At 35.4% G+C, this 16,259-nt stretch overlaps 2 protein-coding genes across 2 annotated transcripts; both read left to right on the top strand.

Annotated features, from left to right (window-relative positions):
* The first annotated feature begins 11,420 nt into the window (after positions 1–11,420).
* LOC106310909 (cell wall integrity and stress response component 1-like) lies at positions 11,421–12,457 on the top strand. Its single transcript, XM_013748133.1, has 2 exons — positions 11,421–11,498; positions 11,842–12,457. The coding sequence occupies exon 2, from the start codon at positions 11,934–11,936 to the stop codon at positions 12,258–12,260; it is 327 nt and encodes a 108-aa protein (XP_013603587.1). The 5' UTR covers positions 11,421–11,498; positions 11,842–11,933; the 3' UTR covers positions 12,261–12,457.
* A 1,646-nt stretch (positions 12,458–14,103) lies between these two features.
* Positions 14,104–14,892, top strand: LOC106308396 (glutathione S-transferase T3-like). Its single transcript, XM_013745554.1, has one exon. It carries the CDS (start codon positions 14,104–14,106, stop codon positions 14,890–14,892), a length of 789 nt encoding a protein of 262 aa, XP_013601008.1.
* The last annotated feature ends 1,367 nt before the right edge of the window (positions 14,893–16,259 follow it).

The raw sequence follows: 16,259 nt of genomic DNA, 5'->3' as shown, positions 1-16,259 counted from the left end.
GGTCAGACGCTACCATCCCTAAATACTCGGTATAAGAGCAGGGAAAAGCGTATGCCAGTCTTCATTTGCTAGAGCTCGATCTAGTCTACATCTGATCAGCACCGCCCCCTTTCCTTTTCCCCTTCGCCCCTGCCATGACCATGTATTTCCTCTAGCTGGAAATTCCAAAAAACCACAGTTTCTAATCATGTCATTGAAAGTGACAAAAGAGTTTGGGCTTCGTAAAGATCCCCCATTTTTTCATGATTTCCGGTGATCTCGTTTAAATCCCCAATAATGAACCAAGGGTCTGTTCGCGATAACCCATACCTCGTCAAACGTTCACATACTTGTTCCCTCAATTTTTGTACCGGTTCACCATACACAAACGAGAGGTAAACTGTCTTCCCAAGAACGACGGCCTCTACATCAATCATTCTGTTACTCGAATAAAGTATTTGTACCTGAAATTCATCGTTGTAAAAAAGCGCTAAACCCCCACTCCTACCATTTGGATCCACTGTCACCAGACGATCATATCCTAAATGTGATTGAACTCCTTGAACGAATTCTAAATCGTGCTTAGTTTCCGATAAGAATAAAAAACCAGGTTTATGTTTATACCAAATTTCTCGAAGATAACTTATTATCCAATGACTCCCCATTCCTCTACAATTCCAGCTTAGGATTCTCATAAAGTTTTGTTTTGATCATGCTCCCAAGAGCTAGAGAATGGGGGATTGACGATTCCCAACCATCTGAAATAACTTAAACTCCCAACCCTCCAGTCCAAAAGATGTTGCCCAATACCCTTGGAACAATTTTCAAACTTGTCCCTCCCGCAACTCCAACTTCTTATACCAATTTTTTGCCCATGAAGCCATGTCCATCCCCGCCAATAACCAAGACCTTGTAACAGTATTGTACGATCAATTAGCCATACATACCCGAACAAATAAGCCATGTACCCACCTAAGAACCCCAGCGGTACTAGACTGAAACGATCACCCAAATTGAAACAACTAAACGTGCCAGGCTCACCGGCCCACGACTCCACTACACCCGCCACCAAACCGACCAAAGCGACATACCAATACAAACCTACCAATCCATACTGACCACTGATATTCCAACAACATAAAAATACCTCAAATAAAACCAGTGGAAACAAACAATGTAATATCTGAATCAAAATCATAAGTCAATATTCCAAAATATCATAAATATTCCAATGCTTCCAATACTTCACCATAAAATGATTACAAAGCATCAGAAATACACTCGTAAATAAAACCAAACCCAAAATCTTAACCGTAAACATGAGATAAATGCTCATCGAGCTTATTAAAATTCATAAACCACCAGACCCCATAACCAAAACCCCGTACCATGCATTCTCTTTTAGACCACTCTGATCCATAAAATCAAACCTTAAAGTTGCCAGATTTCAGGTTTGAAGCTCCTTTACTCTCCTGTTTTTTGCGCCCATCACCCTGACAAGTGCTAGCCTTAGCTGCAGCACGTTTAACTAATGTGTTTGCAATCCGCATCTTATTGCTACCTACTGTGTTTCCTGTAGGCTTGTAAAACCTCTTACGAGGTCCTTGCTGCTTTGCTAACTCCTCTGCACCCCGCCCCCTCTCTGTCTCCACCTCGACAGTTGTCTCAACCAATGACGCTACATCCTCCTTAACCATACTCGCCTCCTCCATTTCCTCCTCAGCTGCATCATCTAAATCGGCAGCGTCATCCTTGTCAATGCCGTGCTCGAGGAGAACCGCCTTGATCTCATCCATTTCCATCACATACTCATCATCAACCTTATCTGATTTTTCCTCAACCAGAGCTTTCAGAGCTTGTAGCCCCTTCTCCGTATCAACTGGTTCAGAGATCGCTTCTGCACCCCTCGCTTGAGTATTAGACAGCTCCTGCTGAAACTGTTGAGAAGCCAATTTCATAGATGCCTCCCCTATGGCGATGATCTCCCCCTCTTCTCTATCCTTCTCCCGTGAGCCACTACGATCATGGTACTGCTTTTCCTGACCAGAAGAGACCCTGGAGCGTCCTTCCTGTTCCCCTGATCTTGGTCCTTCTCTACGAGCCCCCCTAGGGCGAGAGGCGCCACCATCTCCTCGATAATTGCCACGGTAATTAGAATTCTTCTTGTTGCTCCTCTCCGGAACTCTTACCCATTTAGAATCTGGTTCCTCGAACATCTTTCCTTTTCCCTTCCCATAATAGTCTCTACTGTCTCTCTCTTTGGTCAGATTGCCTCCATTTCCGTTGATAACAACCCCCTTATAGCTCCTGGCCCGATCCTCATGCTTGCCCCCATCATACCCCCCTCCATTTCCTTCTCTAGTTTCCCGCTTCCTCTCTGGGCTCTTCGTGGAGTTCTTCTTGTCCAAAGGACAGATGTCATCCTTATGGCATAAACTGTTACAAATCTTACAGTAACCGAAAAGTTTCTCGTACCGCAAAGATATGAGAGCTTCCTCCCCCTCGTAAAACTCCCCACCCTTGAAATACACCGTCGTCTCTAAGCATAATTCTTTGAACGCATCCACCACCACTTGAAACCGAGAATACTCCACATCAATAGCCACAGTTCTCCCAATCGCGTTCCCAATACTCTCAAACGTTGGAGCCGTCCTAAAATCCACCGGTACACCAAAGACTTTTACCCAAAAAGTAATCTCCGACGGGTAACTCTGCGCCATCCTAGGCTGCCATCGCGCAACAGAGAGCATCCAATAGTCGAAGTGGTACGGTTGCATCCTCAGCACCCCGTCAATGTCTTCCTCTCTCTCGAAATCAAACTGGAACTTGCCAAGCCCCAGATCAACGCCCACAACCTTGTCCTCCAGCTTCCAAATCTTCGGGAGATTCGCAATTAGTGCCATCATGTCTTGCTTCTCTGGGTTCATGTATCTTCCCACCAAAGTTTTTGAATACGTCTTGATCAAAGCGGAGTTATCAAAATGAGGGACCGAGATCTTCAAACGTTTCCTGGTACCCTCCCCGTTGTTTGAGTCTCCCGCATTCCCCAACAAAAGACTCTGCGTCATTCTACAACCAATAAAACCAAAATCTTGACGTTTGATAAAGTTGATAAAACTCAAGGAAAAAGCAGTGCTTCGATACAAAACCCCAAGAAGCCTTATATAATCGTTCCAAAATAAACATATTGTTTATGAAAAGATTCGAAAATCACAATCACTAGAACCAATTGATCAATCAAAATATCCTGCGATACTTGGCGACCAAAAACCCAAGAGGGACTTTCCAAATCCCTGACCGAATCAGATCTGAAATTGATTTTCCCCTCTCCAAAAGACATCCCGAATCTGTAGATGTATAATCTTTGGAGATATTACCTTCGCTCCTCTGCAATTTCCTTTTGATTATGGACGATCTCGCAAATCGATCGCCTAAAATGCCATGTTTCCTTAACCTCCCCCTTATCCCCTTAGCCCTTTCTGAATCAAACCCTCGAAAAGTCGAATCGCCACTCCAAACCACCATGCCAAAGCCTTTCCAGAAAGAACCTGCGCCATGAATCCCTAGATCACCGGGATCCCACCACCTCAAAACCATGAAACCTAGATCGCCTCTTCCATCGCCTTTCGTGAGAGAGAAAAAATAACCCGTTGGTCTTATTTTTAAAAATATTTACTTTTTACCAAAAAACACTAAACAAACAAAATTCGAGTAAGAACAAAATAATAAAAACTAAAGTTCGATGATAACTTAGAAGAAAACTTAAAAAAAAAAACGAATTGAGATAATGACAATATTTCATTGGTTTACTTGATCAATATATACATTGACTTATCTTAATATTTCATAAGTTTACTTTTAATAAAAGAAAAGATAGATAATGATAGTTTTATTATTAAAGTTAATTTATGGTTAATTATATAATGATAAATCTAATAATTCATTAAAAAAATATCTACTTTAGCCGTTTTAGAAACTAAAACATTAAACACATGTTCATAACATGATTACATAGGCAACTCTATGAAATTAATATCAAAGTATATTTTCTTATGATTTAACAGTAATAAAATATACACGTGAAATAACTACCGAAATAAATCAAAATACATAATTCATAATCCTAAACTTCATGTAACAAAACCGATTTACTCCTAGCCTTTCAAACTCAAAGAAAGAAGAAAAATATAGAACTCCAACTAAAAAAAACAAATATCAAAAGTACATAAATATAGATGTCAAAAACTATAATCGAGACAACTTGGAATGAATGAGAAAAATTAAACTATAGATTTTAAAACATTTTACATCATATGAAAATAATAATTGGTCATAACTTGTTTAAAATAATTATTATTGTAATTTTAATTAGAAAGTTTGAAATAGTTATATTATTTAAAATAATGAATTAATGATTTAAGCTAAAACTAATAAGAATCTTGTGAAAGTTAAAATAATTATAATCATAATTTTAATTAGAAATTTCGAAATATTTCAATTAGAAAGGTTGAAATAGTTATTTTATTTAAAATAATAAATTAATGATTTAAGCTAAAATTAATAAGAATCTTGTGAAAGTTAAAATAATTATAATCATAATTCTAATTAGAAATTTCGAAATATTTATATTATTTAAATTAATAAATTAATTAGAAAGTTCGAAATATTTATATTATCTAAATTAATAAATTGATGATTTAATCCAAAAACTAATAAGAATATGACAAATAAGCAAAATTAGCTAAAATCATGAAAAATGTGATAAATCAGCAAAATCACTTCATAAATAATAGTATAGATAGATACTAAATCAAACTTTATTTTGAGTTAGTTTGGTAAAATTCATGTTGAACCGAACTACCTGACCTAAAGGCCTCAATGTCGCCATGTAATAGTTTTTTTTTCCTTCTTTTTCTTAAAGTTTTTCGAAAGGTTATAGTCCTACAAAGAACAATCTCTCTCCATCACCAAAACATGAAGATATATATTACTGTGTTCTGTTATTTGTTAACGTTCGATAAACTTTACAATGAGTTACCCTTTGGTTGTCTATGTCGGAGCCCCTGTGGCTCAAGCGGTGGAGCTCCATCACGGTGATTAAGCCCCTTTTAATAAATAACATATTGGGCCTGTATTAAATTAAGAACCCACATTATAAGCCCTTTTTCTAAGTCAAGTCAAGTCAAGGTGTGTGTGGCAACTTTTCCACCTGAGATCAACTTTTCCACGTAGCATGTTCCATCACGTGTCAGTTTCTACACCGCAAGTACAATCAGAGCCGGACCTGTAAAATTGGGGGCCCTATTCAAAAAAAAATATATGTATTTGATATGTATATATTGTAATTTATTTTATTTTTATTTTTTTCCAACTTTGTAATTTATTTTTATATTATAAAATTTGACTATTAAAATTTTCAAATTAGAAACAATTGAATCCGTTGAGATTCTGATGAGTGCGCAACAAAATATATGTTAAAATCAGTTACAATTTTGAATTCTACCTAAAAACCAAGAAATTTTTCAGTTTTTTTAACTTTCTTAATTAAAAGTTACCTGAGTACGTCTGGTCTAGGAAGAAAAAAAAAGAGAAGAAAATGATTTATTATCACTAAAACGATAACTACCCATGGCCCACCTAATATCCTATTGACATCCACAACTAAACTTCTATTATCAAAATTATATACATCACATTAGTTATATAAATATACATACATGTTTCGTAATGTTTCGTAACACTATGTACAGAACAAAGCTACGTCACACCTAAAACTAATTGAGTATTAAAGAAGCAATTAAGACTCCTAAGTATTTGATCAAAAAAAAAAAAAAAAAAGACTCCTAAGTAATATGAGTTAGTAGAAGAGAAGGCAGAAATGGATAACGGGTTTAGCTGCTACGACGGAGAGACGGAGGCCACCGTTGATGATGACTATCACGTGGGATGCAAGACGCCTACACGTGAGGAATGCCGGATACCAGCATATCCTCCGTGTCCGCCACAGGTGAGAAGGAAAAGATCGATACATTTTGGAAAGAAGAGGGAACCACCGAAGAACGGTTACTTTCAGCCTCCGGATCTTGACCTGTTCTTTTCAGCGGTTGCAGCCTCCAGGCGACAAGAAAGCTGTGTTTAGATTGCTAATACTCTTTTGACTAATTATATATTGTCCCGTTCACTGATGTATTGAAGTTTTTTTTTTTGTAAACGTGGTGTATACGCACGTCATGTGTGAACCCTAGGTTTGTGGATGTATATTAATGAAGGATCTTGATTTGTGTTGAACCTGTGTGGTTTTGATGTTTTTTCCTTTTATTTTTGTTTGTTTTATGTTGGGGGGACCCGCTATCTTCTTCTTTTTTTTTGTTGTATATAGATGGTCTTTGTGTTACTGCTGACTACTGTAGTACTATTGGAATTTTATCTATGCATATATGGAATGTTATGTGGTTATATGGCATTAGTTACACGAGGGAGGGTATATTAGGAGTCTTATAGTTCTGGCTACGGCTGGTCTTGAATATATATAGCACTAGGATGTACTTCCAAGTTCCAATGTATCTTTCTTCATCTTGTTTATATATGTAGTGTCACGCTTTCAACAATGGAAAGTAAGCAACAATTTGTCTCTTAACTACGGAGGTATATGAATATGATCATCAACATCAGAGCATGATCATCTCCTTTGATTCAAGTTCGATTCTTTCATCTATTTGACCTGTATGTAAAAATCAAAGCTGAAGACCTTTTTAACCCAGGGAACTTCAAGGTCTTTGGAGTTTAAAGTTTGCTCTAGGGTTATCTAGGTGGGTAAACTCACTCAAACTTAGATTCACAAAATCCAAACTTTTTCAATTCCCATGTCTTATTACATGCAAGCAAAAGAAAATATCTCACGCTAATGCATCTTAAGCATGGCTAACGAACACGTACGGGTTATTAGAAAACAATTCTGAACGTCAAGACTTCCAAACTTAGAAGGATAGGTGCTACCACAGGCTTTTCAACGAACTTGGAATATCGAATATTGTAAATTTATTTCTTGTTTTGGCCTGAAAATATCCTAGAGTTTTTTTTCTTGCCAGACTTGGTAATATATTTATTGTGTTGGATACTGGATACTTACTGTATAAGCTAATGTTTAGTTATTATTTGTCTGATTATCGACATAACAAGGCAAACTGTTCTGTAAGGTAGTTAATGTTCCTACTAGGGCTGGACATTTTATCCGTTAAATTTGATTCGATTCGTTATTCGTTTCGATTCGATCCGAAAATTTCGGATATCCGTAAACTTTCGAATCAAAGCAAATACTAAAAATCAATATCCGTTAAAATCGAAGCAAATCACAAATATTAAAATTTTGGGAAGCGGATATCCGATCCGATCCGATCCGCAATATATAAATACATGTATATCTTGATTATATTTAAAGTTTTTAATGTATAAAATTATATAATTATTATTCTAACATATGATTTGATAAATTCTATTCACATTATTATTTATATAAAAGTATTACATAAAAGGAAGAGAAACACATTTATGATAATTATAATTTTTTCTTAAGTTTGTGTTATTATAATTGTTAACTAAGTTCAAAAAAATTTACAAAATATGTAGATTCACTACTTCTTTTAATTTTTATCATATATATCATGCAAAAAAATATTTTACAAAACAAATTTATATCAAAATTTTAAGATTATTTGTATTAATCAAAACATATGAGATATCCGTAAGTATTCATAAATATCCGCAAATATCTATTTATTTTCCGGATATCTTTTTTTCCGAATATCCGTATTTTTCCAAAGCAAAGAAAAACGAAAAATTAGATATCCGTGACATACGAAGCAAATCATAAATACCTTTAAAAACCCGGATATCCGATCCGTGCCCAGGCCTAGTTCCTGCTAATCAAAGAAAGTAGGTCAAACTACTTTAACTTGGCAGAGATATTTGACTAGTCATATATATTATCCATTCACCAGTGGGGTGGTATATTGTTAATATGATTAGGCAATAGTTAAGGTACATACATTATAATTGTTTAGTTTTGCATTTTGTAGTTAACATCTTAACTCATGTAATTCCTCTTAACAATTAGACTATAACATGAGAATATGAAAATGGTAGAAACTAGAAAGTACGTACTACACATAATGTTAATATACTGTGGTTAGTTGAATGAGTTGTTTTCAGGAAACCCAGGCTGTTTTGAAAACAGAGGTGAAAAACATGTGGAATATTATTTAGGCCCAAAGCTGATTATCGTAAGATACACTTTTCTTCCCGTCCCTCTTTGCCCCCTTTGGCTCCAAATACTCCCAAATTATATTTTCATAAAAGTTAATGTTGCCGTTTTGAAAAACTCTTTATAAATTTTCGACCACTGATTCATCATAAAACTCGAGAGACAGGACCCCGCCTAGAATTTAGAAATTTGTAGACAAAATTTGAAAACAATGTCCCTCTTTTTTAACATCAAACAGTATAACAAAGAAAGAATAATAATAACAATACGTTCTAGAAAATTCTTTCTTATAAACCTTTCAAGTCTTTAAATCTCGATAGTGGCATCATTTAGAAGTAATTCTATAAATATTCAATATATGCACGATGTTCAAGCGGGAATGCTTAAATCGCTCGTCAAGAATATTCTTTTCTTTCTGTTGGATCCTCGTCATTGACCCATATATGTCTACATAGCCGTAGGTGTGATTCCACAAAGCTATTATGCATTCCGTGGAAGCTTTCAGAAATAGTGGTCTTACTTTTACAAATTTTCTTATGATTTACGTCACACCTTGCCATTTTTATTAGCATAAATAGACTTTCAGTTATAGACCAATAAACACATTGTACGGACATACTTACCGTGCTTCTCTCTCTCTCACCGCCTCACGTGACGCTTGATTACATACATAAGGTCTTTGTTTTCTTGTCTTCTTTTTACAACCATACAGAATGATTCATATTAGTATATGAATTATGAAGCTTTATGTCATTTTGAAATTGTGGAACCTACAAAGCAGAAATTATTATTTCGAGTTCTTACTCTTCGAACTAAACTTATCAACTTATCAATTAAGAAATTTAAATAGAATTGAACATGTGAAATTAAGTGAAAAGCTCATCCATATGAAATAGAAAGACTGAAAAAAGAAAAGAGTAATTGACATCAATGCACCCAAATGGATCACATATTTGCCATATAACTTCAAGTATATAGACCACTTTTCTATGACCGTTTTACCCTTATGAGTTACCTTCCCCTATGACCCATAGACTCTGGTGCGTGACAGAGGAGAACGTTCTACACATTGGACAATTCAATATCTCACAGCTTTTCCAAAGAAAACAAAACAGAGCTAACTGCGTATCAGTATTTCCGTCCAGAGAGAGAAGCATTTATTTTTATTTATGCACCCACCCTAGTTTGATATTTCTATCAATATTCTTCAATCGTTTCATTCCAACATTTCTAAACCCAAAATTCTCTCGTTCTCCATTTTCGATAAATTCTCTAAATCTTCGACTTCTGTTGTTTTTCTGCCATAATCGCGTTCAATGGAGGAAATTCTTCTTCCCTAGATGATGTTAGTCGTTGGCGAAGAGCTTTGGGTGAGCGAGGTATCACAAAATCAAGAAAACAGAGGCACTTGAACCTAAAGAGATGGATGGAGTTATTACACAATTCGACTTTTGGGAAGATTCTGGCCGTTGAAGAGAATCTGTAATTCTCGGCTACGTTTGGACAGCATGTCGTTGCGATTAACAAGATTGGTAGAATGTAGAGGTGATAATTCATGCATATACTGGTTCAAGGTAAAAACAACATAGATATGCTAACTCTGTTTAATTATGGCTAATTTCCTTTTTAGCGGTTAAGAAGATTGATAAAACATAGAGGTGATAGAGTATGCATATACTTTGTTTATGTTAAATACAACTTGTAGCCGATAATCTGTCCATTGATGGATACATATTTGTCTAGCGGTTAACAAGATTGATAGAATAGAGAGGTGATAGTATATGATGTATTGGTCTAGGGTTAATAAATTATTTATCCGCTAAGCTTTTTACATATGGCTACTTATAATTTTAACCGCTAAGCTTTTTATTATTCATCGACTGTCCTATTGATTGAAGCTCATGCAACATTCGGTGTCGATGGATGTATGGCTATCACTCCTCGCATTCTCCCAGACGCCGCAAAGCAACTGGTTCTTAAATTTCATGAAGACCTCTTGAAGTAGTGGTTACTACTACAGACTTTGTTTAAGATTTTAAGGATTGTTGTTTCTTTATGTACACTGTCGACTTTTTCGTTTTAACGAATAATTCATGTTTACTAGTGGGCCATTATATTTTAGTCGTTAACTCAAATCGTTAGGCTTTAAAATAGTGTTTGATCGTTTAGCCAAACTCAAATCGTTAAGCGGTAACAAGATGTCTTCCCAAAATGATCAATACAAATAACCGATTATTAGATGTATTAACATGGAAGTTAGGTGATCAATACACCATATTTTTGTCGCTAAATCAGCTCAATACACCCATCATAATGCTTGTTCGCTTAACTGTTAACTCAAATCATTAGGCGGTAACTATATGTCTTACCAAAACACAGCTCCAAATTTTAACCTATCTTAGTAATATTAAATCATTAACACCCATCTATGAAATCAGATCTAAATTGATTAATACACTTAACCGCTATTCAAGAAACTTTACAATTAAAAGTTGGTTGGAAGTCCATTTACATTTAGTTAGCATCGATTGGCCTCGTAAATCTTAGTTAACTGCTAACGATATACATTACCAAGCAAACATATAATGTAACACAATAACATAGAAGTTAGGTTTCGACATCATTACAAGTACGAAACCCGTCCTTTACCCAACGTGCCTTCGTCTGATCCACCCCCTCAGCTTACTGCTCTGAATCCGCAGACTGACACGTACGACCACTGTTTCTCTTTCTCTAAAAGCAAGGTTAATTTCGTCCATTACTGGTTAAAAGGTTATTCACTTTTACCATTTGAAAATTCATAGGCATTTAACAAATTTAGACCTTAATCGGGTATATTCAACCCATTGTCCCTTAACTACGAAGCAGATAAAACCTAACTTTTCTTGTTAAAGCTCAACTTAATAAACTATCCTACATGATTCATTCATATAAAACACAAGTTTAAGTTGGCTAAATATGTGTCAAGGAGTTACACTAAGTCATGGTAAATATTAGATGCACATTACAGAAACCGAGTATCATTTAAATCAATTAAATCAATATTCCAGTTCATTACTTCATTCTATTTTCTTCAACATTTCAATATTTTTTCCATTTATTTAGTTTTATTTTGGAAACACTCAATCTATATATTGTACAAGCAGCTCTCTTCTCCCAGCTCCCTCCCTCTAGATCACACTCTCTCTCCATTTCTCTTTTTCATCATCTCTCTCTATTTAACTCAATCACTAGTTCACTACAAACTCATAATTAAATAAAGGGCAAATCTCCAAAATAGCACATTTCTAAGTTTATATCACAAAAATAGCACTCAAAAACTAAAATGACCAAAATAGCATTTTATCTTTTGAAAATTTTAATATTTTTATTTTTCAAAATTTGAAATCTTATCCCCAAAACCTCATTTCTCAACTCTAAACCCTAAACCCTAAACTCTAAACCCTAAACCCTAAATCCTAAACCCCACCCTTTAATTCTAAACCCTAAGTTTGTGGCTTTTGATAAAACATTAAGGGCTATTTTTGTGACTTTTGACAGTGAGTGCTAGTTTGAGAACAAAAACTTGATTTAATGTTATTTTTGTCTTTTTCTCTTAAATGAAAACAATAAATAATTAACAGAGACCGGCCTTCACCTACGTCACAAGCTCTCTCTTTCCCTCTACATATTTCGTTCTTCTTGCAACACGGAAATGAGCGAGAAGTGGAAGCTGTCGAAAAAGGATGCATCATCTGCTTCCTGCTCATCTTCTAGTTCCTCTAAATCCAAGTTCTCTAGAAGCTTCTCAACGAGTGCTTCCTCAACAAAGGCTCCCGCATTAGTACGGAGCTCATCCACCAAATGTTCAGTGCCATCTTCTTCCTCTTCCATCTCAAGAAGCACCTCGAAGAAAGAGAAAGGATCATCATCTTCCATTACCCAAAAGTACAGTAGCATAGCCAAAGAACAGAAGGGAAGGTTTTACATCATGAGAAGGTGTGTGGCTATGCTTGTTTGCTGGCATAAACATGATTCCTAGCCTAGATCTCATGCAATTTATATTCTTTTCGCTTTGGTATTAGATCAGTTTGATTCTCTACTCTAGGTTGCTACAAGTTTCTATAATAGTACATTGTAAGACCCTGGTAAGAAAGAGAATATTTTGATAATTAGTACTTTATTGTTATTAATTTGATAAGACAAAGTTCTGTATACAAATGTACAAATAACTTCGAATATTTAAAATAAAGTGAAAGTTTTATGCCACAATCTGGAGGGTCGATGTGTCGAGACGTACAATTATTTTGATACGATTAAATCGAATAGTCACTTTCAATGTCTGGAAAATAATTTAATAAATAACCAGTGATAATTTATTTGTTTAAAGATCAGAGGTTGTTTTTGGTCAACAGAAATGAGTGCTTTTTTCACATAGTTCTTCATCACTTAATTATTTGGCTCCATATGGCATTTTTGCAACGTTTATGCTCTTTTTATGGCCGTGATTAGACTTCAAACAATGTTGTTTGAAAACAATAATGCGTTCTAGTTAAGGTCATATGCATATAGTATCATCCATTTCTCCTGATGGGGTAATGTCGTAATGATGTGATCAATAAAGTTGCATGATGCTATTAGATTATAGATCCTGCCAAGTGCCACCATGATAAATATGTATATTGGATTTATAACCTTTTTCCATTTCTTATTACAATAACTAAATGGATGAATGCAGCAAAAACCCATCCATAATAGAAAGTCTCATTTACTAATAAAACAAAATAATAAGAGAATAATATTCATTTTTGCATCTTTGTGGAAGTATTCTTCTTACACATTTTTTTTGGTCCCGTGAAGAATCCCTCTTGCAAAACCTAATTATTTCTGTGTATGAACGAAGCCATATTATATTATATTAAAATTTAAGAATATAATTAAATATAATGTGTATAAGAATGTGTATAAGAATGTACGTACTTAGACCATGCGCATCAGGGGATCATGAGGGGGTCGTGGGCTCGAGTTCTTAGGGCCGAATGATTTAAAGAAAATGAAAAATGGGTTTTAATCGACGAACCAGGCCTTACGCTTGAACCCGTAAGAGGCGAGTTCAAGCCACGCGTCGGGCGCTGAGTGGCTTCTCCTTTCCGCGTCGACGAGGAAGAAAGGAGGGTATACGCGTTAACCAATTCATTTCTCTCATCTGTGAAAAAAGCTAGGGTTTTTTCTCTCCGAGGCGATAATCCACGCCGTGGCGATTCCGTCGTTATTTCTCCATCAAATCGATTCCTTTTTCTCTTCTCCACACTCTTAGGTCAGTATTGAGTAGATTGACGGTGTGGTAGCGTAGATTTTGTGTGCGATAGGGATTTGCGATAGGGTGATTTTAAATCGATTTGGGGACTTTTTTTTAGGGTTTTTAATCGTTATGGAAGTTCGATTGAGGGTTCAGTTACTCAGTTACAAATTGTTGATTGGTATAACCAGTTTAGCTATTTAATAAGTAATTTAATACAAAGCTAACCGGTTTTGAAAGTTAACTAAAAGTTATGAAAGCTTAAAAGATAACTACAACAATAACTACAACTCCACCTAGAACTCTAACTACAACTTTTAAAAATCTATAATTAATTTTTTGTTGGTTGTTGGTTGTTGGTTGCTGTGAACTCTCAATAGATTGTACTTAGGTGTAGTTAATATTTTCCAGTGAGTTGATGTGTATTCACTGCCGTTTGTGAAGTACTTGTGGTAGGTAGAGTTTGTTTAATTCTTCTGCTTTAGTTAATTATCTCAAATGAAAGCAAAAACTAGTTTATAAAACATAGCAAATCCACAACTAAAAACACACAAACATTTAAACAACAAACCAAACCCAAAAAAAAATGGAACCTTTCTCCTACAACTCTCCCGGGTTTGTTAACCTTTTAGCTTCGCAGAGCAGTCCCCCAAAAGACGTGGACTCTGCTGAGGCAGTTGGTAACTCACCCGGGTTAGTTAAACCTTTGGAAAGAAGAAAGTGGGTTGTCAAAGAAGACCTTGTGCTCATTAGCGCTTGGTTGAACACGAGCAAGGATCCCATAGTCGCTAATGAGCAGAAGGCAGGGGCGTTTTGGAAGAGAATAGAGGAGTATTTTAACTCAAGCCCTCAGCTCATTGGCGCCGTTCCTAGAGAATGGAGTCAATGTAAGCAGAGGTGGGGAAGGGTGAATGAGCAGGTGTGCAAGTTCGTGGGTTGCCATGAAGCCGCTTTGAAGGAGCAGACAAGCGGGCAAAATGAGAATGATGTCATGAAAGCTGCACATGACATCTTCTTAAATGACTTTAATGTCAAGTTCGCACTTGAACATTGCTGGAGGGAGCTGAGGTTTGATCAGAAATGGAGGTCACACGCGTTGTCGAAAGATGGTGGAAAGGAGAAGAGGAAGGAAGCATGTCCGGAGGTGGTTGCTGACGATGAAAAGGTGAGGCCTCCTGGTGTAAAGGCGAGCAAAGCAGCGAAGCGCAAGAAACACGGGAATGAAGCAGCTTATGATCAAATAGAAACCATGCTAGCTCTGAAAAATAACATTTCCAAACAAAAGATCCTTGATCGTCTCATTGGCAAAAATGAGGAGACTCTTTATGATCAAGAAAAATCACTTAAGTATAAACTAATTGGTGAAATGCTTTGAGTTGGTTAGTGCCTTGTATTGGTGATTTGTTTAGGTTGCTTTGCTTAGCGTGATCGGATGGAATGTTTACGTTTCTTAGCTTAACTTGATTCAATGCTTAACATGAATTATTGATTGGGTTTTATTTTCTTTTGCAGGTCAGAGAGTGCAGGTCACGGGTTGGAGTGAAGGTGTTGGAGGTGATCAGTCGTTGCAGGTGAAGCCTAGTTGTTTTTTTTTTATGTTGCGGGTAGTTGGACTTTAGACCATCTTTTGTCACGGGAAAGTGTAGTGTTTTGTTTCTTGCTACACTTATTTCATTCACGGATTGTCTAGTATGTATTGTGTCAGTCACAACTTGATTCACGGATTATGTAATATGGTTTCAAACTCTCTATATATGTTTGCATTGTATCATTATATGAAATAGCACTTCTCTCACTTATTACTCTCTATCAAGTTCATTATCTTATAGCACTTCTCTTTATATTGAGTGAGATAAGAATGTTTTGTTTTAAATGCTAAAAAGTCGAGATCATTCAAGTGATTCCCATTTAGTACCAGTTCTGAAGGAAACCAACACATTCAAGTGATTCCCATTTCGCTGCAAGGTGATTCACAAACGGAGACAATAGCAAGGATCCACAACAAGGTATAATATACAACTTAGTTATGAAAAAATTAAAAGATTATGAAAATAAAAGATGATAGAGTAATAATGATAGAGTAATGTATAAAATATAATATGAAAAAATATAATATGAAAAAAAAAAAGAAAAGTCTAATGTTATGACAACTTTTATAGACTAATGTTATAAAAAATTAAAAGATTATTCACATAAAAGATGATAGAGTAATGTTAAAAAAAAGAAAAAATAGAATATGAAAAAAAAGAAAAGATTGTGAAAATAATTTATAGCATTATGACAACTTTTATATTGTCACAAAATTAAAAGATTATGTAATAAAAATATAATTATGACAACTTTAATATTATTAAGACAACTTTTATATTCTTAAGACAACTTTTATATAATTACGATGAAAGAGTATTTTTAAAATACAGATTATGAAAATAATTTATATAATTATGACAACTTTTGTCATGTTAGGAAAAAAAACACCAATGTCTTCCTCATCAAGTGATGAAGTTGATGAAGCTTTAGAAGAAATGGTCGACCAAGTAGTTGATAATTTCATCGACTCAGTGATTCATACTCATCCCAACAAGTCGACGAGAAGAGCTTATATCGAAAGAAATAGGGAACAAGGACACAATCAACTATGGAACGATTATTTCACGGAAAATCCTACATACCCACCGGAAATGTTTAGGAGGCGTTTTTGAATGAACAAGCCATTGTTCCTTCGCATTGTCGAACGTATAA

This window comes from Brassica oleracea, chromosome C8 (assembly GCF_000695525.1).
Source record: "Brassica oleracea var. oleracea cultivar TO1000 chromosome C8, BOL, whole genome shotgun sequence".
NCBI classification, from domain to species: Eukaryota; Viridiplantae; Streptophyta; class Magnoliopsida; order Brassicales; family Brassicaceae; genus Brassica; species Brassica oleracea.
The sequence above is the reverse complement of the archived record's forward strand: the minus strand, read 5'-3'. Positions and strand labels throughout refer to the sequence as shown.

Excerpts from the sequence above, each read along its gene's own strand:
- LOC106310909 (XM_013748133.1), top strand. The coding sequence starts at position 11,934 with ATGAGCGAGAAGTGGAAGCTGTCGAAAAAGGATGCATCATCTGCTTCC.
- LOC106308396 (XM_013745554.1), top strand. The coding sequence starts at position 14,104 with ATGGAACCTTTCTCCTACAACTCTCCCGGGTTTGTTAACCTTTTAGCT.